Here is a 13,545-nt window from a genome sequence, read left to right as displayed (position 1 = left end):
GAAACTATTGTTATCAATCTTGACTTAAAGCTTTCGTGACTGCATGAATTCATATTCTTTGGGTCTTTAGGTAAAGCCACGTAGATAGAAAAATAATGATAAAAAATAATATAATATCACGATGTTTCGATCGCAACATAAGCAATCGTCATCAGCTGTGTGAGAGATTAGCATGTCAATGTAGGAAAACCGAAAACCAACACCACATTGAGGCCAACGAGCAATGGTGGCTGTGTTTTGGAGACATTTAGCCTGTTAATGTAAAGACATTTAACCTGGTAATGTAACTCAGAGAGTCGAAAATAACTGTTAACATCGGCAGGTAGGATGGAAACATCACAGCCAGTTATGACTTAAACTGGTTAATAACATCCTTCCAATCTTCTTGGTTGAAATTGTGTCTGTGTTTATATAGCTGGATGGCTTCATGGACGAATCTTTGCTGATAGCCAGTGGGTTTGCAGAGTACCTTCGTCTTAGAGAAATCTATTTCATGTGTGCCCACAGCGTTAAAGCAATGATTAGCCACAGCTGAGGTGTTGGTCCTACCATGCTTCAGATCTGCCTTATTATCACGAAGAAGGTCCGAGACATGTCGCTTAGTTTCCCCAATGTAACTACTGCCGCAGACGCGGCTTAGTTTGTAGACACCGGGGTATTGCATGTCAGGGATCACATCCTTCACAGATGGGATCAGATCACGAATTGTATGTACTGTGTTGAATTGAACCTGGATCTTGTGTTTGCTCATGATTTTGGAAATATATTTGGTGACCCCTGCTATGTATGGCAAGGTGATGGTTTTGAGATCGGAAATCGCTGCAATGCTCAAAACGCAAAGACACATATTAGCAACATCAGCAAAGATGAGCGCTTTGAGCTTTCTCAACTAAAAAAGAGAGATGACATAGTCATCCTCTCGGCCGACAAGGGCAATGCCACTGTCATCATGGACAAAACCACATACAATAACAAAATTCAGGGCCTACTTAATGATGGCAGCTATACCAAAAGCAAGAGATCCTACCAACCACCTGGTTACAAAAACCAACAATATCATCACTGATTCGACATCTTAATTGAACCAACCAAGCGGCTTTCCTTAAAACCCTCTGCTGCTCGACCACCCAGATTTTATGGCTTACCAAAATCCATAAAGAAGGTACACCACTCCTCCTATTGTCTCCACCATTGACTCACCCACCTACAAACTGGCCTGATTTCTGTCTGAGACCTTACAACCATTCACTGGTAAGACCACCTCAGCTGTACTTAACTCAGCTCACTTGGTATCTTTAATTAAGGACATCTCACTATCTCCAGGTGATTTGCTTGTCAGTTTAGATGTAGTATATTTGTTATCAAGTTCTGCAAGTCAATTTGCTGCCATCCCTTAGAACAATTGCACTAAAACAATGGTGCAACTAGGTGGAAGGAGCTAACTTTTCTTCATTGTGCTTCAAAATAACTTCCACACTGGGTTTAGTTAGACATCACTACCATCGACGCAGAGAGATTTTCACTAAGCATGTATCCCTTGAGTCTGATAGCATTGACATTTCCCAGCAGGAGCTATTTACGTTTGTTAGCCCGTGGATGGAGATGAACATCTCCTATTAATCATACGGTCAAAAGGCAACACAATGGGCATGTAGTTTATTTAGAAAACTATCGACGTGTCTCCAGTGAGCAATATGTTGACTTTTGATGATTTATAGAACCACGCTCACAGACATTTCCGTTTCACATACTAGGGTGGAAAAACGTTCACAGATCACTGCACATACATTCAGAGACTCACTATATTGGTTTGGGCAACTGGATGGATGAGAGCATTCAACTCAACAAGGGCTGTAGTTTGAGCATTCAACTCAAAATGAAAAGGTTGAAAATTCAAATGCTTGTCAACCCACAAAACGTCATTCCTCTGGAGTGGATAAAACAAGGACCACTTTTTGGGAAGTCTATAGGGCCAATTGATATACCCAATGACCCAATGCTTGCATGAGCATAGATAACCGTTTACTTCTTTTTTACTTCATATCATGTAATAGTAAACTAGATATGGAGTTTTCAAATGTTACAACCAAAAATCTCAAACAATGTATGTATATTAAACTTATTTTGCACCGTACGTAGCTAAGCATGCTAATCGGAGGTGTGAAATGGTAACACGTTGAATTATTTCAGCACAATAACTGGAGAAACAGTACTGTTCTATCAGTTCAATAGAGTACAGCGATTTAAACGTGAACAATAGGAAAGCGAGTTGGAAGATGGCAGCATTCACACGGGCCACTCCGTTAAGTGAGAAATCACGACCAATGCTATCAACGCGGCGACCAAACAGCGATTGTCGATCTCGCCGTCTCCAGAGCAACAGCACATCGGAAAGTAACAAACGCAAGACATAGCTTGAGCTTACCTCTTTGCTGCCCCTTCTCATATCACCATTGGGCAGTGCTCTGAACGGTACACTCCAGCAGTGCGATTCAGATAATTGGGTTGACTAGCCAGTGCCAGGCCCCTGGTGACCAGCTTGGCAGCGAGTGCATTGCCACGGCTCTGATCAGTGGCAAAAACGTGTCCACAATGACAGCACCGACTGCGTTCAACCTCTCCACCGGGGCTCTGAACTCCAAATACTAAATGCCGAGCACGGTGTGCGTGCGAATGAATGCCACCGCAGAGAGTGTGCAATGCTTCCCTCATCCAGAATTGCCTCTCATGCCTCACGCATCCACGAACAACCCCAAAACACGCGGCTATCACTCTCAGCCTAATCCACTTCACTGGGCTAAGATGCTTCCTGGTGGGTTTTTTCTCGATTTTGGTCAGATTCATCGGTGGAAAGAGAGAAAAAAAACCATACACACGTGCTATACATTACATCTCAGTGTTTGTGCAAGGGGCACACAGTGCTTGCATTATTAACAAGAACAATAAAGGCCTTTGCCTTTTTAACCTTTGCCGGGCTGTTATTGTTCATTTAATACCTCCCGTGAAAATTTCCTACAATTATATTTTCCCCTCTTTGTGTAAATATTTATCCAATGCTGCATTTGCATTGACAAGCGGCACATTGTAAGTAATGTACTGAAAGTACAGTCCGGTAAAATGTTACTCGAATAGTATGAACAATGGCAGCTAACTATGGTTTCCTAACTACTGTTACTAAATAATAACTTACAGCCCTTTGTCAACATAGTGCTCGATTAAGGCCTCTGCATAGTATGTCAGTCGCAGCAGTTGTTTGACCATACTTCACGCTGGTCAGTAAGGTTGTTTTTCACATATATTGGACATTTATTTTACAAATAAACGCATTCGTCATACCTGTCCAAAACATCTCTTTGGCCTTCCCCCATCCAGTAAACGTCAGGGCTTCCACCTCCGCTTCATGGCCATCGTAAGTGCCTCAGACTTAATCGTATAGCAGTGTCGTTTGAAGTGTTATTACGTTTTAAATATTGACATTGCAATGTGGGTATTTAGTAACTCATTATTTGCAGTATGCCAGGCACCCCCATAATCAGAAAGGCTTTCTCCCCAATAAATCCGGCACCAATACCTTTTTACAGTATATTTTAATTTACCACACTAACATCTTGTGATAAACGCACAAACGGGTCCATCGTGATCTGGATTTAGCAAAAAAAATGCATAGAAACAAAGACTAAGAGCACTCATTCCTGCAAACCCCGTTAATGATGAAGCAATTACACTTGAGAGGCACAAGCCGTAGCACTTGCCAATTGTCAACAGAAGGCTGCGTTTGAATAAAGGAAACCGTTACATTGGTGCCTACATTTGTACACCAATTCCGGCAAGGGAGCAATCAAAACTATTACAATGGCGAAATTGATCGTTGATTTTTTTGGGTTTTTGGAGAGGCCACGCAATTATCGGGCAAAAAGTGTCGTGAAGCCCTTCCACCACCCAACGTAGCCAAAGAAAAACGAAATTGTCACGAGTGCAAGCGTTTAACGCGCCTCTTATCACTATTGATTCAGCTCACCAGTAAGTTGAAGGACAATTCTCACAACGAAATGCAGCAATTCAATCTCTACGTCAAACATCATCAGGATAAAATCGAGGCAGTGAGAATGCAAATCCAGGAAGTCAGAATGAAGTCAGAATTACTTCCTGGATTTTTACTCGAACTAGCAACATGCAGATTCTTTAGACGTGACCAATGGTCTCTCTGTCCCCTAAAGCCAGCGAGCCAGTCAGCTAGCAAAAAAAAATGTGTACACTATTATTTGCTTATACTGTAGTGGCTGCGCAAACCTACGTGCTACGTGCCATAATTGTTGGATGTAAATGGCGCACTCGAAGATAAACAGCAAAAAATTTGCTGCTTTTAAACACAATGGAGGGTCCAATTTTTCTAATCGCAATTTCTGGATTTTTTTTATCTTCTCCGCAACTTGCCACAGGAGCCATAATCGAAAATGTACACAACAGTGACGCGGTGTGGTGGTCGCATAATATGTGAATGGCACGAAAAACAGCACCAGACTTCAGTGTCTCCAGATTCATCGATTTACCAAGCCGAAAGGTCAAATGAAGTGCGGTGTCCGCAGCGTGTGGCGAGAGGTCACCCGATGAGCTTCCTTGGCGTAGCGCGCACACATTGTGGCCACCGTCAGCCAAAGACGATGAGGGTGATTAATCCGACTTTAATTACCGTAATAAATAATAAAAGAAGGTCTTGGTGGGGGGAGGGACAGCCAATTAATCACAATGTCGGTCGCACTTGAATTGCTTCTTATGCAACTGCTCCGTGAAAAAACCTATTCGTGCAGATGTATTTATCTGCAGAGTACAATGGTCACACAAGGGACTTGCTTTTGAGAGATGCCTTCCTTGATGTCATAAACATCTTTGTCGATGTGCATATGCTATGCATGCGATACATATACATCAAAAACATCCCCGTCAATTCAATGAGCTGTCACTGTTCAGTTATGATTTGTACTAAGAACTGATTTTGTTTGTCTTGTTATTACCAGCTCGTTGATTATTCTTATTTGTATAATTTTTTATTGCTCCATATGCCTAAATGAAACAATAACATATAGTCAGCATACACTTTTCATAAAATATAAGGAATAGATTTTTACACGAATGATTCAATGGCAATATCGTGAGCATAACAGGTTGATTTTAAACATTGAATTGATGCACTGTTATGTGCCTTATACAAACTATGGATAAAAATTGTAAAAATACATATTTACATTAATTTAATCTCGCAGATGTCATTGTGGCAGTCCAAAGTTCAAATACTGGTCCAGGGTGACCAAGCCCTTCATTATTCCGTACATGCCCTGGGAAATCCAGTGGTTGTCCAGATGAATGTGGAATTTCCACCCCAGGTTCAGGGGCACTAACGTAGGTGATCCCAGCCAAATGCAGGCCTGAATATGGAGACACTGACTTTAAACATGTTAACTTGGATGATGAAGCCTTTACAAAACACATTCATTTCAGTTTACTATATTCACTCAAATATAAAGACAATTACTGACAAGCACTGTCATTTTGTAATGTGATGGTTTCAATGCCTTGTTTAGTGCAATATTTCCTCACCAGATCAAAAACTAAATAAAACCTTTACAAACGCCTTTCAAACAAAAATACAAAAGCAAATGTGCTGCCCAGAAACCAGGGTTTCTAAGATTGCACTAGCATAAGCAAACGCACAATATGTGTGGCGACACGGCCCAGCGGTAGAAATGTTCGCTGCTTGTTGCAAAGTTCCCACTTCGAATCCAGCGACTGCCCTGATTAATACTGTGGTTGTAATAACCATAACACAGCAGTACTATGCGCCGTTTGCTTCACAGTGGGCATTAAAGATCCCCTGAAGTTATTTTCAGGAGTATGCCATTGCATCCTGGAGACAGGGTCCAGAATTTGTCAAATTCGAAAAATTGTCACTATTTTTTAAAATTGGAATTAGACATAGCAATGATTGCACCTGAATGGCAGCCTAATGCACCAGATCAGTCTTGCAAAATATAGTATCCTGGTCTCTTTAGTTCTCACCTGATTAAATATAAACGTTAAATAAACTAATACAATTATGGACAAAGTACACATGTAAAACCAAACAAATCCACATAAGACCACACACATGTAAAACCATACAAATCTACATAAGACCACACACGTTAAATAAACTAATATAATTATGGACAAAGTACACATGTAAAACCATACAAATCCACATAAGACCACACACGTGTGCACGATCTCACTTTTCTTGCAGATCTCTATTCATGCTGGTTTACTTTTGGTTGATATATCCAGACATGTAATACCAGGCAAATGTGTTTTTTTTTCCAAAAAGCTTACAACACTGTACTAAAGCTATTTTCCAAAACTATATTGGCTGCTGCAGCCTTGATTTTCACTCTGTCAAGACTATATTATGGGTCTTGTGAAAGTAATAGACTGCAAAAGGGCTGCCACTGCTCAGATACATTACCTGAAATAAATTAATAATCCCACATACAGCCACAGGCACATGCACTTGATCAAGTATGCACAAGCGCTCCCAAAAAAATATAGAGACCCATATACTCGCATAGAGAGGGGTCCATCGACTCAGACCTCATATGCAGGTGTTTAGTGGATTATGACATCGCGGGATCGAGAGAGACAGCTTTGGGAGGCCTTCATCTAGTCATGGGCGAGATGTTATCTACCTTGCCTGGAACACAGAAGGTCGTGGGTTCAATCCCGACCCTGGCATTTGTATATTTGGAGTTTGCATGTTTTCCCCATGGCTGAGTGGAGTTTTCGCAGGGTCCTCCGGTTTTCCCCTCCACATTCATAAATATGCTCTAAGAGTATTCGGCATCTATAAACCTCGAAATGATAAGCTACTTCATTGGGGCTATCATTTGTGGCCAGGTCGCTTTTTAAAAAAGAGCTATATAGCTCAGTGGGCCTACCTGGTAAAACATATATATAGTTTATAGGTACGTCTGTGTGTGAATATCTCAGTTTTACCATGCATCTGTGTGTGTGTGTGGCTTCATGTATTTCTGTTTCTGTGTCTCTGTGGCTGTCTCCGTGTCTCTCTTTCTCTCCACGTCTCCTGTACTGTTGGACCATACTTCGCCACACTGGCAGGGCAAGAACTGGGGTGGAGGAAGAACAGGATCAGACATCACCCTCCACTTATGTTAGTATTCCAACCAGTACTCCACCCCAGATCACAGACGTATGAATAAATATTAGTATTGTACTGTATACGACATGCTCAAATACACATGCATGTGTTACTACCATACTGCATTATTTAGCTCTTATGCAATAGTAACAACAATAACCTCAAAACGAGCCATAACAACGGGTGATAGATTTATATATAGCCCACTGATTTTTAATTACCTATTTCCCATTCGGTGTAGGCATTATGGAATGTCGTAATCAAATCAAACTGGCTGTGTTGGACAAGTATAAAAAAGCTTTCATACATGTATTGAGATTCGTTGGAGACACGTGGAGGCTTTGAAATAAAATGTATCTATTTTCTCCCTGTTATGGGTGTGTACCAATTGGTCACCATAAAATGCCATTATGTGGGCTGTTTAATGCAGTACTATCCTTTTAGGTTTCGTTTCCCCTTTTAAATAAAGCAATTCCACATTCGTAACCACCTCATCAGTGTCAATTATGAACGTCGTGGCAGCGGTTTAGAACCTGAGACACCACTAAGATGGGCTGGGGAAAGAGACAGTGTTCAATTTCCACTCAGCCAGTCCGTAAAGCCATTCTAGAAAATATCTCGGCACAACACATTCATCCAGTGTTATCTTGCCTCTATGATATGCTTCAATAATGCGGCATTCCCAAATACAGGGCTCAATCGTATTATATTTCATGGGTGCAACCTTGTACTGGTAGTAGTGCCTTACGCCAAGAAGCCATCCTCCAAGTCAACCTAGCAGCGTTACGGAAAATATCGAGAGAGAAAATTCACCCCATGGAGAGAACAACGTGAGTCGAAGTGGTCAGCAGCACTCTCATGAGGCTGGCTATCAGTAAACAAAAGAGTGCGAGTGGGTCAGCACACACGGGGCTTTGTGTATCACACACGGCGCGTAGCACCTATGCAGCGCAACCATCGACACAATGCAAAGCGGACAATACAAACCCCCGACTGCAATACTGCAATTCACTACGACAGTGGTACATTAAGCACAATCAGCAATAATAGCCATCCCTTACAGATACAGTTATATAAGTGTAGGGTGTGTACACATGCGTGTGTACTCTTGGCGTGGGTGTGTGTGTGTGGATGTATGGGCGTGACTGGGAAGACGGTGCGTGTATGCATGCACATGTACAGTCCTCTTGACAATCCACTGCTGGATGAGGGCCTGCAGGCCTGTGTTGTGAGCAGTAGAATTCAGTGCAGAAAAATCCATTGTTGCACTGTACTTCTAGGCACCCCCGTCGACATGTAAGTAGAACTTCCTTTGCGCCGTACGTAGCCAACCGTGCTAATGAGAGGTGCATCTGTGCTCTCCACGCCTTCAATCCACACTGACCAGCATCAAATGGAGTGACATACGGTCAACTAACCCCTCCATGACCAAATGCATGGAGGGGTGGAGAAGAAAACACAGAAATATGCCTCAACACACACACAGTTCATGCACATTAGCATGGGATCATCATGCGTGTGCACCGCAGCACTGTATTAAATACACATCAATCACGAGTCATGATCTGCGAAATAGATCATGGCCAATGATTATGATGTTCGCACGGCACGTACACCGTGAATATCTGCATTGTGATCCTCAGCTATGCTCTATCCACGGCTGCATAGACCATGCCTAATGATAACGGTGTGTACCCATGTACAACAACAAAAACACGTTTGTAATGCGTCCGAATATCTGCAACATTATGCATTCCCATCATCCATCCACCGCAGAATAGATCATGGCTAATGAAGATGACATGCAAATGAAACGCACAATAATAGCACGTGTGCACAGCGTGTGAACATCTGCATGATTAGCCATCATCGTCGGCCATGATTTATCCACTGCTAGACAGGCGGCCATAGCTAAGCCGTGACTTATGCACAGCGGGATAGGGGGGGGGAAAGGCGAATGATGGTTACACAAAAAGCACACGGACATTCTGGCTGCTGCAGTAGCAGCAGCAGCATCGGGCACAACAAAAGACGAGTTTAATTATTTATATTCCTTCTCTCTTTCGCAGCCCATGTGGTGTTCCCGCCTTTACGCAGCAAGAGTTCCAGATAGGAGACCCGGCAAAAGATCATTACCCGTGTAGCCTCCACGGGCTGTTGTGGCGAGTGCTGTGCTCGCGAGCACCTATCATGGGAAGCACAAAGCACAAAAGGGATCATGGGAAGCACAGGGCACAAAAGGGATCATGGGAAGCACAAGGCACAAATATGGGGAGGTGTGGCCGGCACCACGCTCATCCGCTGTCTTTGTAACGCTTGGCTTTTTTGTTTGGGAGGCCAGTGACCGGTTAAAGATGTTCGACACCGATGATAGCCGTGAGCGGGAATGGAACTCGGTGTGACAGCAGGTTCGTAGCAGCAGTTGCGCTGACCACTGCGCCACCGCTCCTCCGTGCACACACTCAAATCAAACCATGGCGTGGCGTGGTGTGTGGCACCACGCACAAGGAAGGGCCCTCGTGTAAAATCCACTGCTGGTTGAGGGAGCCTGCACATGGCCGGCAGGGGTCGTCTCACGATACTTTATGTTGAGAGAGGTGGTGGTGGGGGGGGGGGCAAAGTGAATTAGGGAGCATTGAAATAATGTCAGTGCAGGGATAATCAAGTTTTGCTGCGCTGATCTCTGCTATTTTTTAAGCAGTGTTTCATTAGCGACCTGGCCATAAATGCCAACTCAAGGAAGTGGTGTATCATGTGGAAATCTGTAGCAGCCAAATCATCTAAACGCATTTTTCTAAATGGACATCTACAAAAAGCTCTTGTCCGTGAGGAGTGTTACATCTCGTCGGATTCCTCCAGTTGAAATGACGATTCTGAAATGTGGAGAAAAACACCGGCCGGAACCGGGAGAGAAATCCACACGACCACGGGGAGAGAGATGGAGAGAAAAAGAGAGAGAGAACACGCAAACTACAAATACACAGGCATCGTCGTCCGGGTCAGGATCAGAACCCACGACCCCCCTGCATACCAAGCGAGGGAGATAACATCTCCTAGCCACCAAACAACTCCTACGCCAACAAGCCCTGTGTATGTGTGCATTGTTGTGAAGTCACCCACCCATCCAAGCACTATCCAGGCTCAACACAAAATTAAAATCCCGCTGAGCTTGTGAAACGTGACAAATGCCGGGCACGTTTCTGGGCAATAATACTAATAATATAGGGCGACTTAATATATGAACGGTTCATGGTCACAGGAGATGTCCACGATTGGATGCATTGTAGCCACACACGCACACTGCCTGCTGCATTGCCACCCTTATGTAACCACGGAGGGCCCAAACGTGTCAGCAATTTCCAGTGACAAAGGGTGATGGGGGTTACGTGGCGGGCAGTAGAGGGCAGTAAAGCAAGAACCCATTGGTTGTTAACGAACTTCCTTTGCCTAACCTAATGGCAAGGTACTGGTCCATACCATCGTGTAGAGTGAATATATATACACACTCTGTAGGCTTTGTGGGAGTGACATTATGGTACACTGCATATGCACACCGCACTGTAATAGTTCAGTCAACACGTCCATCAAGTCCAGTGTACATCGTTCTTCATCCCAGGATATACTTTGTACTATACACATACTTGGATATATTCACATACTCATAGTAAAGTATTGTTCTTGTAAACAAAGGTCTTCACGTATCACCTTACACTCCCTAGCACACGTGTACGTGTTGTGCACAACCACGTGTGTACACATACCAAAGCACAGACGTAAATAACCATGGTTCAGTATGCATAGTGTTGCACGTGTACATACACACACGTGTACACATCTTCATGCACATGCACTAGATCACAGCATAGCACACACACACATAAAGATCCCTGATTTAGTATGCATGGTGCTGTCTGCCAGTGTCCCCATACATTATGTAAACACGTTCTCTCCTACACACCGTTGTGGGTATGCAACATTATATTATACTGTCGAAATAAGTCTTTACAGTGGCATGCAGTGAAGCCCTTTTGTCAATCCAATGCTAGATGGCATTGCCCCTTGGTGGTGCAGGGCAGGTCTCGTTGGGGAGTTATTTGACCATACTTCACCACGCTGGTCAGTGCGGGGTTGGCGAAGGTGGTGGTGGGGGGGATGTGTGTGTGTGTAGGAAGTACACACGGGGAAGCATAGAAGTTGCCCTATGCTGACCACCGGTACATGACGATACGATTACAGTCCCCTTTTAGCTTTGGACCAGTGTGGGGACAAAGTACAACACGAATGTTGCACATCGAGCAGGTTACAACGAGCACACAACACGAGGAGAGACGGTGCCGTACACAACAAGGACACACAACAACAAGGACACACGACATGGAGACACGACATAGACACACGTGTTGTGCACGACATGGAGACACGTGTGCCGTGCACGACCCGCACGCTTGCTGCACGTGGAGACAAAGGAAGTGAAGGCTTCCATGCTGGACCCACTTGGGAAGCGAGTCGCTGCTGTGCTATTGGCGAGCTTATCCCAACAAAGAACACGACTATAGTGCGTGCAACACACTCACCACATCGTGTACACACACACACATAACATCGTGTACACACACACAGCATGGTGTACACACACACCACACCGTGCACACACACCACACCGTGCACACACACACCACACCGTGCACACACACACCACACCGTGTACACACACACACACATAGCATCGTGTACACACACACACATAGCATCGTGTACATACACACAGCATGGTGTACACACACACATAGCACTGCGTACACACACACAGACACACACACACAACACTGTGTACACACTCACAGACACACACAGCACTGTGTACACACACACAGACACACACACAGCACTGTGTACACACTCACACAGACACACACACACAGCACTGTGTACACACTCACACAGACACACACAGCACTGTGTACACACTCACACAGACACACACAGCACTGTGTACACACTCACAGACACACACACATCACTGTGTACACACACACACATCACTGTGTACACACACACACATCACTGTGTACACACACACACCACTGTGTACACACACACCACTGTGTACACACACATAGCACTGTGTACACACACACAGCACTGTGTACACACACACAGCACTGTGTACACACACACCACATCGTGTACACACAGACACACACACGTAGCACTGTGGACACTCACACATACTCCCTCTCTCCAAGCATTGCGTACCCACTGCAGTCTGTATAGACTGTAATCTGACTGCTGGATAAGTCTCTGTACCTATCTTGTGTATAGACTGTGTAGTATTGTGTATGTACTGTATAGTCTTGTGTATGGACCGTCGTCTTGTGTCAGGACTGTCATCTGTATTGTGTATAGTCTGTATTGTTGTGTATGTACTGTGTTGTTGTGTATAGACTGTATAGTTGTGTGTGTACTGTAGTAGTATGTAACAAGACTGCTGGATACGAGCACGTCTCCGTGCTTTGTCAAAGTCGGCGTTACTAAGAAGCGCAACGCAGACAGCGAATCGAGACGACGAAGAAGACGACGACCCACAGAGTCAGAGTCGTCCTCACCGTCCCATCGTCCCATCGTCGTCGTCTCCCCCCACACCCACCGACGTCTCTCACCTGTCCGAAGCAGCAGCAGTAGCAGCATGTGTCTCAACAGCAGCAGCAGCAGTGGTGGTGGTGGGAGCCCCGTGGTGGGGAGGAGGAGGTTTGGGAGCCGCCGTGGCCGCTGCTGTTGGCAGCTCGCCATGGCGAGCCCTGCCAAGCAGCAGCAGCAGCGTCACCACAAACACCACAAGCAGCGGTGGTGGGGATGCTGCGAAACAGCGACTCACACAGCTCCTCCTCCTCTCTCTCTCTTCTTCTTCTTCCTCCTGCTGCTGTTGTTGTTGCTGCTGCTGCTACTCCACACTCCTGCTGCTGATGCTCCACGCTTCTCTTGCTGCTGCTGCTGGGGCTGCTGCGAAACGGCGACGATTCGCACAGCTCAGCTCCTCCTCCCTCTCTCTTCTTCTTGCTGCTGCTTCTATTGCTGCTGCTGTTGTTGCTTCTCTTGCTGCTGCTGCTACTCCACACTCCTGCTGCTGTTGTTGCTGCTGCTGCTGAGAGATGTTCAGAGGCGGGATGAAGATGGAGGAGGGAGGGGTGGAGGTGGTGGCGGTGGCTCCCTGGATTCGTTCTCTTTCTCTCGTTCTCTCTCTTGTTTTTAACCCCCCCCACCCCCCGGACAGCGGCGGCCACGTTGGTGGCGATCGGAAGAGACGGCGGCGAAACGCGATGTTGGTGTGGGGGTAGTGGTTGGGTAGTGGTGGTGATGAT

The 13,545-nt window shown here is 45.0% G+C and overlaps 1 protein-coding gene across 1 annotated transcript in view; it reads right to left on the bottom strand.

The window, feature by feature from the left end:
* ACVR2B (activin A receptor type 2B) overlaps positions 1-13,202 on the bottom strand; it is a 76,496-nt gene extending 63,294 nt beyond the window's left edge. The window contains exon 1 of the mRNA XM_078871488.1: positions 12,847-13,202. Within this exon, the coding sequence (XP_078727614.1) occupies positions 12,847-12,976 (130 nt within the window). The 5' untranslated portion in view covers positions 12,977-13,202. The remainder of the gene's footprint in view (positions 1-12,846) is intronic.
* Positions 13,203-13,545: the final 343 nt, after the last annotated feature.

Source organism: Lampetra fluviatilis, chromosome 2, assembly GCF_964198595.1.
Source record: "Lampetra fluviatilis chromosome 2, kcLamFluv1.1, whole genome shotgun sequence".
Lineage (NCBI taxonomy): Eukaryota > Metazoa > Chordata > Hyperoartia > Petromyzontiformes > Petromyzontidae > Lampetra > Lampetra fluviatilis.
Note: the sequence above shows the minus strand (reverse complement) of the source record. Positions and strands in the feature narration are given on the sequence as shown.